Raw genomic sequence first — 12746 nt, 5'->3', positions numbered from 1 at the left:
TCCAATTGTATTTTGATTTTTCTTGTGCAACAGTGGCCCATCCGCCATGGTATAGTTGAAGACTGGGACTTGATGGAGAGGTTTATGGAGCAAGTAATCTTTAAGTATCTAAGGGCAGAACCCGAGGATCATTATTTTCTTTTGGTAGGTAAAATTATGTCCTACTTATGAAATTGCATATGACTAGTAAGAAGGTTTGTGCAGATTTATGTAATAATTCTTAAATATGAATATGCTTATCTTGAAAACTAATGTAAATATAAATTACCTGAAACTTTCCTGACCTGGCTTATCACATCCAGGTTCTTTAATCTTCTAAAGGTGTCAGAGTGTCTGAACTGCAAACTTTTTTCTTTTCTCATTTCCCTCCAAATTGCATCTGCTCCATCCCTTTTTTTCTGTTACTTATCCACTGAATTCAATGATCATGTTTACATTTTTGAAGCAAAAAAGTACCTCTGTGTTTTGACTTGACATTATTGCAATTATTTTGTTTTTACAATGCTGCCACCTGGATGGTGTGTCTAGACAGTGAAATCTTTTTTTTTGTGAAATCAGAAGGGTTGGTTGTCATATTTGGGTAGATTAGATCTAAATTAAGGTCAGTGTTGTTCAAAGCATCTGCCATTCCTTAGTATTTTATTTAAGGCCACTGACATAGGCCGTTTGTTTTAGTGTTATGTTTCTAGAGCAAGTTTGGAATTAGAGATGTTGGCCATACTTGTTACAGAACATCTAATGTAACTGTCTTCTTGAAGCAGGTCTAATTAGATCCAGTTGCTCAAAACTGTGTCCACCAAGCTTTGAGTATCTCCAAGGATCAAGATGACATAACAGCTCTGGGCTCCTTTTCCAGTATCTGACTATGCTCACATTAGCTTTTTTTCCTCCTAATACCTACTTAGGATTTCCTGTGTTGCAGCTTGTCTCCATGGCCTCTTGTCCTCATCACCTTTGAAGAGTCTGGCTCCCTCCTCTCTTTACTGTCCTATTACATAGTTGATGCAATGGAAGAGTGATTTTTTTTTTTTTTTTTTTTTCCCCTAAAATACTCTGTAGCACTATCCAAAATACTCTTTCAGAGGAGAGACTTAAGTATGTTTGGTATATTAAGGAAAATTGTAGCATATGTTGTTGCTAGATTCTCTCAGTTGAGTACATTTCGACAGCTGATCATATCAACTTGTTTTATAGTGATTGCTTTCTGAAGAAAACCAGCTTTTTTCTTTAATGAATCAGTGAGAATTCTAAAAATAATTGTCATTCTTTCAATGTGCTAAACTGCATCCTTTGACATTTTTGGGTTGATAGTCCTTGTTTCTTTCGGTGAAATCAAAAGTTGCAATGAGCCAACCAACCCACAAAGGGGGCCATCAATGTAAATTCTTAAGCAGTAATTACTATAATGGTTTTATTGCACTTCTGTTTTTCTGTTTTCACTCAAATCATCATGTTTTTGCAGTGCAGTTTGCCTAAATTCTGTTATTGCCAGAGGAGTTTCTAGGTTTTCTTAATTGCACCATTTGCCTTTAAAAGCACCCTTTGCACATTACTATTTTTACATGCTATTGTTGTTGAATGACTTATCTTTCAAAATGTAGGATTTGGTGACTTTGTCAAGTGTGTGATTTGAATGTAAGTAAAACTTTTTTGGTTTTTTTTGTCTTGCAGACTGAGCCTCCATTAAATACTCCAGAAAATAGAGAATATACTGCTGAAATCATGTTTGAGTCTTTCAATGTTCCAGGGCTATATATTGCTGTTCAGGTAAGGGCAGTGCTGTTGACAGTTAGAGCTACAGTATTTCTCCTTGAGCTAAAACTAATTTCACTCTGAAAACTGTATGAGTGGTGTTTGGAATACTTTTATGTACTTTTGGTTAGCAGTTTCACCACTAGATGTTTGATATGTGTTGATTCTGTGGTCTGTTAGCTACATACTGTTCCTCTGTTACCGGTATAGAAGGCGGCCTCTAAGCAGCAGAGTATAATGTCTGTTGCATCATAAATAAATAAATAATAAACTAACGCACCACATCGTAATAATGGTATTAGGCCAAGAACTGAATCCTTCTCAATATGAAGTAGCAAAAAAGATGTTTGAACATGGCTAAAAAAGCATTAAGGGTCAAAAACTACATTTATGCATCTCTTCCATAAGCTGTTGTATAGACATGTATAATATTACTAAATCAGTTTCCATGCTGTATATTACCATGAAGGTGTCAGCCTGGGTATTGTTGGGAGGGGTAGTGGAAGGTGGAATCTGCAAATACAGTGCTTTTATGAAGATTTGGGTTTTGTGTGTGTTCTTTTACAAGGCTGTCCTTGCCTTAGCTGCATCTTGGACGTCAAGACAAGTAGGAGAACGAACACTGACTGGCACAGTTATAGACAGTGGTGATGGTGTCACTCATGTTATTCCTGTTGTAAGTATACATCAAAACTATAGAAACAGTTTAACCAGAGAACACTTTGTGCAGAAACTCTGGAAGAACTTCTCTGCATCCTAGTTTCTCAGGTCATATTTTCTTTCAATGACTTACCTTAAAAGGTGATTTGCCAAGGCCGTGCTAAGTGGTGAATGAAGTTGTATTGCTTATCATATTTTCAGTTTGATTTGCTGGTAAGAATGAATATGCTCTTTACGATAGTCCATCCAAAAAGTTGGGAAACTTTTTTGTTTCATTCAGTCAATTCATATATAAAATAGAAAAAATACAAAATATTTGAGGGCAGATATAGTATTGTTTGCAGTTTTTCTCTGTCTGTTGACCAATATTTAGTAGTATGCTATCATGCATCAGTGATATAAGCAAAAAAAAAAAAAAGTTCCTACCTGACTGAAAAAAAAAAAAGCCCTAAGGTTAATTAATGTTGAATATCTGTTCAAATATATCAAGTTGCTAAAAGCAAAAATTAGTATGATCATATGATGTTTTATTAAATAATATTTACAGCTGCAGTTTCTTAACTGTCAAATTATTGGTTTTGCTGTAGGTATGTATTTCCTTTTACAAAGCTACATATTTGAAATTTTATAATTGGAGCATTTAATAGTGCACTTTATTTCACGTGGCTGGTAATATGTCTCTCTGCCCATCTTTCCTTTGGAAGTTAAATGTGTGTCTAGGCACCAGATGCATTTTTCTTTTCAAAATGAAGTTAGATTGCAATTTTTTAAGATTAAAATCTATACAAAGCTTTATCATGCCACAGTAACCTCAATTTTTTAGAATTATTTGTTATACCATATAGTAGCATTGGTAGTGATCAAACGTATGCTGTGATGTAGCAATTTCTTACTAATCTTGGTGGAATATAGTGGCTAAATCTTTGTTCAGACTCTTCATCCAAGATGGCGTATTTTTAATAAGACGTAGGAAACAATTGACATTTCAAACCTTTTATAGGTAAACTTTTTTTAATTGTACCTAGTGGTTCAAATTGCTGTTTAAAACAGTTGAACTTTTCCTGATTTGGGGGTTTCATTTTTTTAACTGACATAAGAGTAGGTATTCTATATCACTTGAAGCATTAAGCTCCTTTGTTGAGTGACATTCACTTAATTTCTGGAGTTTTTAAACATGTTGGACAAATTGACAGCAATAGTATACCACTTTTATAATAAAACAGATAGAAGAGTTAACAAACGCTTCCCTCTGTGGTGAAGCTAACAATAGCAATATGTTTTTATGACTATATTTTCTATGTTAGAAAGAACATTGTATATGAATGTAAGGTGTGTATAGCAAATTTGAAGCGTTTAATATTACTGTGATACCTGGATTTGTGCGTTTGGATGTAGCAGGTCTGGTAAGGTTGAAGGCCAGTCTTGAACACTTTTGGTTTCTGCGTTTAGACCAGATATTTTTAGTGCTCTGGTACTGGCCCCCAGGATGAGTGTGACTTACCAGGGTAGACTGATGGATGAGTATGGGCCAGTCTGATGTTCTAAGCCGACTCAATTAATGTGCTGAAATGATGCATTTTCTCCCTGCTTTCAGAAAATTAATTTTGGTTCATGTGGATTGTAACGTCTTACATCAGTGGCTGTGACTGCAGAGCCACATCATTTATTCTAAAATAATATTTCATGATACAAGGTTCCTTGACCTTTTTGGTAAGAGTAACCTCATTTTGAAGAGAAAATAAAGGCCAAGGAATAGTGAGTATAGCTATTTATCTGCCTTATGTACTAGTGACCTTTCTGTTCCTCCTAACCTTGTAAGAATTATGAACCGATGCAAAGCGAAACACTTTAAGAAGTAAAATCAGGCTACTGAAGAATTGGATTTCTGGTAATTAAATGAACCAGTTTTAAACGGCTTCAGTCTCACAATCCCAGGTAGTGAACAGGAGTTTAGACTCCCATCTCTTTCTCTCTCCCTCCTGAATTTTGTTGAAAGGAGTTCTTGTCAATATCTTTCTCCCAATTAATTTTATTTACAGGCTGAAGGATACGTGATTGGCAGCTGTATCAAACACATTCCAATTGCCGGGCGAGATATAACATACTTCATTCAGCAGTTGCTGAGGGAGCGAGAAGTAGGGATTCCTCCTGAGCAATCCTTGGAAACAGCTAAAGCAGTGAAGGTAATGTGAGCACTGCAGACGTTAAGGTTATTTTAGATCAGAGCTTGATATCTAATTTTAAAATACAGTAATCTCTTAAAATCATTGTTCTTCCAAGTAATGGTGCTCTGTTTCTAAATAATACAAAAATCTCTAAATAATATAATAACATGAAATACCTTAAATTCAAGGTATGCTATTGGGTTGTACTCAATTTGGCCAAGAATTTCACTCTTCACTTGTAGTCTCCCCTTTCTCCGCCCCTCCCTTATTATTATTGTGATACTCAGTAGGAAATGTTCTGGGTGGGTTGTGTAATGTAAAGAGCTCTAATTACCCTTTTATTCTTTCTGAACGTTGGTATGTCCTTTTTTGTAGGACAAAGCTATTCTGAAAGACCTTCAGCTTAAAGTACCCTTAAACCTGTTTCTATGGCAATTCTTCAATATACTTTAGAGCTCATTTCTCACCATTGTAGAAGTTTAGAGGAAAAACAGATGAAAAGTAATTTAGCTCAGCAGGATGTGCTGCTTTCAGTGCTGCACAGAAATGATTTGTAGTAGCAGAGCCATTATCTAACTGTATACAGTAAATGTCAGTTCAGCCCTTTTTGAGGCCTATTCTGTATCTGCCGATTTAAAACTCTTTATTTTTAAAGGTTTAAATTACTACACTGTTTTTAAAGTTCATACCATCTTCTCTGCTATACTTAAGAAGATGCTTCTAACTGTACATATTCAATTTTCAGGAACGCTTTAGTTATGTTTGCCCTGACTTAGTAAAAGAATTTAACAAGTATGACACAGATGGTACAAAGTGGATTAAACAGTATACTGGAATTAATGCTATCTCAAAGAAAGAATTTACCATTGATGTTGGCTACGAGAGATTCCTGGGGCCAGAGATTTTCTTCCATCCTGAGGTAAGTTGATTTGATTTGTCTACACTTTGTTTTAGGTGCATTTTAGGTGATAGCATATAAACAGTATTTGCAAACTTTTAAAGAAGTGGTTATCCCGACTTGTATTTCTATTTATTTGTAGATAAATACCAGCTATTATTGTAAGTCAATGTGGTTTTGATTCTTGATTGCTAGTAAGCTTTATACAAACTCAGGTTGATGTCTAAACAAAGCACTCTATTTGAAACTTTTAAAGTAAATGGATTACTAAACCCATAATTTCTTCTTCCAATTTTTAATAGAATTTCCATGTCTAACCACAGCCTGTTTTCTTACCTGTCTGTTGAAAAGTAAAGTTTCTAAATATCCTATCTTCTTGCCTTTATACCCTCAGTCTTTCTTCTAATGTTGGGAAAAATTAAATGGGAATAAAGCCCTTTTTTTTTTCCCTATTTTGTTTTTCCCCCCTGAATCCCTCTCGTTGCAGCTTTTTTTCATGTTGCACTGTTTTGCTCTGGTGCTCAGCATCTGAAAAGGACGTGTATTCTTTGGCCTGTTATGGTTAACAAAAGCTATCTAAGAGAATAGCTGGCAAAAGAGGTACTTTAGGTTTATTATTCTTTCAGACCTTTTATAAATGGCAGCAAAAATAGCTAACGTAACTATTTCCATTATTAATTTTCATGACGTCTCTAGTATAACAGGATGGTTCTTTCTCTTCCCTTTTTACCCCCTTTCCTTTGCAATATGTGTTCCTGCATGTTGACCCGTCTGTTTTTATTCTTGATTGTAGTTTGCTAATCCTGACTTTACGCAACCAATCTCAGAAGTAGTAGATGAAGTTATTCAGAATTGTCCCATTGATGTTAGACGTCCTCTGTATAAGGTCAGTAGCTATAATGAATTTTTTAGTACTTGTTTTAGAAGGATTGTGCTTTATATTGAAATATGTATTTGAAACTCAAAAAAAAAAAAAAAAACCCCAAACCAAACCAACAACAAAGTTAACCATTTTTCTAGAAACAAGTCCAATATGCAGAAGGCTTTATGTTGTTCACTTACACCTTTCAGAATGTGATGTTTCAGTACTCAAACTCTTATTTAAAAGAAAAAGAAATAAGGGAAGCATAAATCTGAGCAAAAGAAGTGAGATGTACTAAGATATAAATGGATTTTAAAGCACAGCCACTTTTAATGTGACAACCTCTTTGTGAATTCATATTCTGTCACGCTTAAGTGTTAGATAACTTAAAACTTGAAGTAAAAGCATATCTGTTAACTAACTTTAAAAACTATATTTAGAATTTAAGAAGTGGATAAAGTTGGAGATTTACATTTTCAGAAGCAATTAATAATTTTTGTTACTCAAAACAGAATATTGTCCTCTCTGGAGGCTCAACCATGTTCAGGGACTTTGGTCGCCGTTTACAGCGAGACTTGAAAAGGACTGTTGATGCCAGACTGAAACTTAGTGAAGAACTCAGTGGTGGCAGACTGAAGGTTAGTTCTTGCAGCTGATGCCTTTAACAAGCATCTTTCTCTCCCTTGTTACCTGGAAAATGCGAAAATAACATATTGCAATGACGTTCTTGTTTGTTCATATGTCTTCGTTTCAATTTAAAGTTCTTTTAGGAGCTTTTCAGAGTTTTGTATATTGTAGGGAATTGTAGACTGGTATTGGAAAATATTTATGTAATCCTTTCATTGTAGGAAGCTGTAGTACTATTTCCCCTGGTACGCAGTTGTGCTGCCTGTCCATTGTTATTGAATGGAATCAGTTTCACGTAATGAAAGGATGGGACATATGCCTGTTGTGTAAAAGCAGTTGCTGATTCCTCAGCTTTTTTTGTGCTTAGTGCTTATTGATTAGTTGCAAATCATCGTCCTCAGTCTTTTGAACTTAATAAGAGAGATGGAGCAAGCTCATTGTGGAGCACCAGGGTAGTTGGAGGACTGGCACCCTTGTCCTGTGAAGAAAGGCTGAATGAACTGGCTTGTTTAGAGAAGAGAAGGCTTTGTGAGTCCTAATAACAGCCCCTTGGTTTATGTGGGAAGATGATTGAGAAAGTGGGACTAGGCCCTTGACAGTGCAGAGTGGTGGGTGCATGAGAGACAACAGGTATAATTTGAAACAGAAGAGGTTCAGCTTGGATAAAAGGAAAACCTTTCTCATCGTGGGGACAATCAATCATTGGAAGAGGCTGCCCAGAGAGGTTCTGCAGTCTCCATCCTTGGAGGTTTTTGAGATTCAGCTGGATAAAACTCTGAATAACTTCCTCTGACCTTGTAGCTGACTCTGCTTTGAGCAGGAGGCTGAACTAGAGACATTCTGAGGTCCCTCCCTACCTAAATTATCCTATGACCCTGTGAAATGACTTTGTGTTTTCACTAAACTGCATGATCCTTAATTTATGTTCTTTCCACCTTTGACCTCTGATCTAACTTTTGCGTTTTTTCTGTTGAGTCTGCATACATCAAAGATAGCAGAGATGAAAAATATTGTGTGTTTTCCTTTTAAGGCAAGATTGAAGTGATTTTCTTGGTTTATTTTTTAGTAGTAATCTACCTAGATGAGCTCAAACAATCCTTAGAACCCCCAGTATGGCTTTGTAATATGCAATGTGGACAACTGAAATTTCAGTTACATACAGTTCTCTGGTTCAATAATGTAGTTTATTCTCAGTTCTCCTTGTCAGTCTTTTACCACTTAGTAAGGAAACGGGATATGAATGAGGAAATCTGATGCAATTCTTCCTTATTCAGAGTACTGGACATTGCAAGTAGTCACTGGCTTGAATTTTGCAAGTGTATTACAAATAAGTTTGAGATACTGTTTCAAATTGTTCAGATTTCAGCAGGTTGTGCTGGAACAAATGAATTATTTCTGAAACTTAGGTACACTGCCATTTTTGATAAGCACAAGAAAGGAATGAAGGTTGGTGTGGATATGGAGGGAAAGGGGCTCACTGGAATGAGTGGTGTAGATTTGAAAAGCGTGACTGGGACTGTATTGGTCCTAGATAAACTTTAAATCAATCTGCAACTGATGCTTTGTTAAAATAATGACATAAAAGTTAATTAACTTTCTAAAGTGTTTTTTTGAAAGCGGTAAGTAGTATGGATCTCTTCTCACAACTGCATAAATAAACAATCCCTCAGGAAATTCAGCAGAAAATAGAATGTGGATAATTGGAGAGGAACACTGTAGTGGAGCTCTTGGGAGAAAATTGGTGTGAATGCAAGTATCACTTAATGTCTGATAAAGTAGGTAACTGGCAATTTATGAGCAAGAGCTATTTCTTAGTCTGGGTCGTACAAGATAAAATCTGATGGTATAATTGTGAATTTACATACCCGGCATTTAAGAAAATACTAATTTGTGAAAGTAAGCTTGGAATATACACTCCTTTTAAAACAGATATAATTTTTACCGGCAAAAATAACTTTTAATGTATTCCTTTTTTTTTTTTTCCCCTTTATAGCCTAAGCCCATCGATGTACAAGTCATTACACACCATATGCAAAGATACGCTGTTTGGTTTGGAGGATCAATGCTGGCTTCCACAGTAAGTTAATTATAAAGCTGAGCATGTTTTAGTCATTCTGGCTATGCTTCTGGGGTTCTCATCTCTCCTTCACTTTATATTAAATGCAGTTGGGGGATTTTTCAAGGGCCTCGCGTAGCAAATAGACCCTCCCCACCCCCTTTGAAGTTTTTGCACTAGACTTTAAAGATTTGAAAGAGCAAATGGAAGCTGAATGACAGCTTTGTGTGAGTTAAATAGTGCATTTTAGTTTTGTGGCAAAATACATTGCTTGCATTGGTGTTTAGCCATGTGTGATGTAATATTAATTTGAGGACTTCCAAGTTATCTGTATTTGTTTTTTTCCCATTTGCTACATAAACGTTAATATTCTTAAAATAAGGTGTATGTACCATTGACTAATTTTTTTCTCCTTTCCGTTACAGCCTGAATTCTACCAAGTATGCCATACCAAAAAAGATTATGAAGAGATTGGTCCTAGCATCTGTCGTCACAACCCTGTGTTTGGAGTCATGTCTTAAAGCTGACCTTGGAGGGGTCAGGGATAGGGAGGTGGGGAGGAGGAGTCTTTCTGATTACTTGTTTGTCTGATGGCTGGTATTAAGATAACAAACACGACTTGACAATAAGAAAAAGACCAAACGCAATTAAGCAGGATTATTTTAATAAGTGTCTCAACATGCGGATGTAGTGGAAAGCCAAAATGATCACGTTTTTTCTTTAGATTGATTATTTGAACCTGTGCGTAACAAAACAAGAAAGTGGATTTTTAGTTCTTTCCGTGCCCTGGTATTTTGTATATTAATGAATTATCCAAGATTTGATGGGATTTGACGGTGTGTAGATAGTCAGCTCTCTAATGCTTCCGTTGTCCCCTTTCATGGGTGCAATGCAGGAGCTTGTTTATATTTCATACTTTTTTATACTTTGAGGAAAAAATATGAATTAAAGAAACTGTAATATTTGAGGAAAAAAACTTACCAGTGACCAACTTGAAAGTAAATTAAAAAAAAAAAAGTCAAGACTCACGCAACTCGTTCTTGCAAATCATGACCAGTCTAAATCCTGGGTTCCATACAATGCGAGTGCTTTTGGAACTAAGAAGCTAGTATCTTGGATTAACCGATGCCTGCTAGTGCTTTCTGATTACTTGGTGCATTTTCATACTATCTCTTGCTTTAAAAAAAAAAAAAAAAAAGTGAAGACAAGACTGTTGGACCAGTATTGCAGTTCTGTAGTGTCATTTCTAATTAAAACCAAATAATCAGGTTATCAAAATTGGTGTATTTAAAGCCTAACACCATTCCAATAAAGGCACAAAATTTCTTTTTATTTTTGTGTCAGACTTGTTAATCTCATGACATGGGAAGTTGTGAGCAGGGGTTCCTACATATCCGCTGTGGTTTTTGAAGAGTAAGGTTGGTCTGTAAGGTAGAGATCATTATGTGCATTGTGTAAACTGAAGTGTGGGTGTTTTAGAACTGCGGTTTATATGTTCATCTAGATAGCACTTATATATATAAACCTAACATCTCCTCCGTTGTTAGGTTTGTTCATCTACTTTGTTCTGTAACTTTTTTCCCCCCACTTTCTTTCAAGTGGTGGTATGCAGGAGACAGCACTGCGTTTTAAATCTCTGTGGTTTTTCTGCAAGAAAATACCATGTAGATAAAAATAAAGTGAAAACAATCTCTTTCTCATTCTTTCTAGGAAGAACACTTCATATATTGAATGGAATTACTTACAATTTCTGTTAATATTTGATGAAAGAAAACTTTCTTTAGACATTTCTGAACTCACAAATGTAGTTAAGGTTGTTTACGTAGAAGACCACAAGAGGGAGATCTCTTGATTTTGTCTGAGTTCTAAAGATTCCTCAGATTTTTTTCAGAGGAGCTAATCAATTGCCAGAGCTTCTAGTTGCTTTAAAGCATGGTAAGTGAGACTCCAAAATAAGGATAAATATGGGAAAGTATTTTTATAGCAAGCATTATAAAACTTCATGTGCTGGAATCAAATAGAACCTTGGTGCAAAGAAGAAAACATTGAATAATTTTATTACAAAACTATATTATTAACATCTCCCTATCTATGATACAATTTTTGAGAGTTTTTGAAACAGTGACTCTGAGTCATAACTGCTGGCTGATTCATGTGGTAAGAAAGACAGACAGGCAAATATGTGTAAAATGAAGTAGTTAATTTAAGCTGTTCTTTTCCAACAATCCTCTGGTTCTGCAGCTGTATCATGCTCTAACAACCGGATTTTCTCATACACTGCAGTGGCCTGAAGATAAGGCAAGGTTGTGGTTTTTTTCCCCTCTAGAAAGTAGAGTCTTAAAAATTCACTTGAAAAACTCAAAAATCCCTCGTACATAGATACATAGTGTAGTGAGGAAACATAAAGGAAAGGAGTGAATGCTGGTTCCTGTCTGACACAGCGATACGTATACCCCTAGGGTAAAGTGCAAAGATGCACAGAATGTCTAGGTAAGGAGCTAGACTCTTAGCTGAAGGACAGACCTGGCGTATATTAGCTGAAGGTGGTCCTAGATGTAATCATAGCTCTGGTTTATGGATCTTTTGGAATCCAGATCAGATGTGTTTTTCCCGCATTTCCTTTTGCTGTCACGTTCAGGCCCCTGCTGCTGCATCTTGGAGGAGCTGGGGCAGTCAGTGGAAAGGCAACAGCAGAATTCAGTTGATGGGCAAGGAACCGGAGGGAGGGGAGCTGAGGTGCAGCGGCTGATCTTGAGTGGTCACGGACGATTTGGGGAGGCTCTGAGAGTGCTGTGAGTGCAAGTTTCTTGAGCAGATCTGATTTTGTACAGATCCTTCACAGGCTGTAAGCTGTTGAGATGCCCTGGGCTTGGGTGCTGGGCGGATCTGCTCTGCGAACAGCTGTCTGGATTAGAGAGTGGTGGCATCCGAATATTCAGAACTTGGCTGTTCTTGGGTATGGTGGGTAAGAAGGAGAGACAGGTGATTCTCATGTACTGTGTTTCAGCAGCTGGGCTCTTGCAGGAGAAGGGAGGAGGAATAGGAAAAACCAGGCTGCACCAGGAGGGGATGATGTCTGATGGACACGCTGCTGCAGGCAGGTCTGTTAGGTTGGTATTTGACAGAAATGCGCATGGCCTAGTGGTGGGGAGTCCTCTAGAGCCGGACTCGCGTCTGGCGCAGTCGTAACTGCGTTAGCAAATAGTCAGTATGTCAAGGAGACAAGCCAGCTCATAAGTGAGATCTTTGATGGGAGGAAGAGTTGACATTTGAGTGTGAAAGCTGTCAGGCTGAGAGCAGGAGCTGCTGCCAAGTGTAATAAGATGGGTTTTGCATTCCAGCTGTATTCAATGGGGGAAGCGCAGGTACTACCGGGGTGTTCATCATGAATTTCATATGTTCAGGAGTGAAGGCCAGGGTGTTTTTCCTAGGTTGAGGGATCCCTGCTGCCAAAACTGAATAAAAGTAGCTGAGCAGCTCTGGACAGTGTGGTTTTAGGCACCTTCTGCACCAAACTCGATCCTGTGTACAGAACTGGAAATCTCATGCTCCGAAGGGAAGCTGCGTTGTCTCGATGTTGTCTCACTGATGGACCTCAGTTCTCAGAAGCGGCATGTGCCCTAAGTGCTGATGAGCAGCCCATGCATTGCTTTACTTGCTCAGGTGGGATGTGTGCAATGTTATCTAGCTACCTGCACATTAATTACAAAATCAGGGATGTAGGAG

The 12746-nt window shown here is 37.1% G+C and overlaps 1 protein-coding gene across 1 annotated transcript in view; it reads left to right on the top strand.

The window, feature by feature from the left end:
- Positions 1–10352, top strand: part of ACTR3 (actin related protein 3) — a 31676-nt gene extending 21324 nt beyond the window's left edge. The window contains exons 4-12 of the mRNA XM_068407473.1: positions 34–144; positions 1672–1767; positions 2321–2428; positions 4452–4595; positions 5323–5496; positions 6269–6361; positions 6850–6975; positions 8958–9041; positions 9446–10352. Of these exons, the coding sequence (XP_068263574.1) occupies positions 34–144; positions 1672–1767; positions 2321–2428; positions 4452–4595; positions 5323–5496; positions 6269–6361; positions 6850–6975; positions 8958–9041; positions 9446–9541 (1032 nt within the window). The 3' untranslated portion in view covers positions 9542–10352. The remainder of the gene's footprint in view (positions 1–33; positions 145–1671; positions 1768–2320; positions 2429–4451; positions 4596–5322; positions 5497–6268; positions 6362–6849; positions 6976–8957; positions 9042–9445) is intronic.
- Positions 10353–12746: the final 2394 nt, after the last annotated feature.

The sequence above is a fragment of the Nyctibius grandis genome, chromosome 9 (assembly GCF_013368605.1).
Source record: "Nyctibius grandis isolate bNycGra1 chromosome 9, bNycGra1.pri, whole genome shotgun sequence".
Lineage (NCBI taxonomy): Eukaryota > Metazoa > Chordata > Aves > Nyctibiiformes > Nyctibiidae > Nyctibius > Nyctibius grandis.
This window is presented reverse-complemented; position numbering and strand designations above follow the sequence as displayed.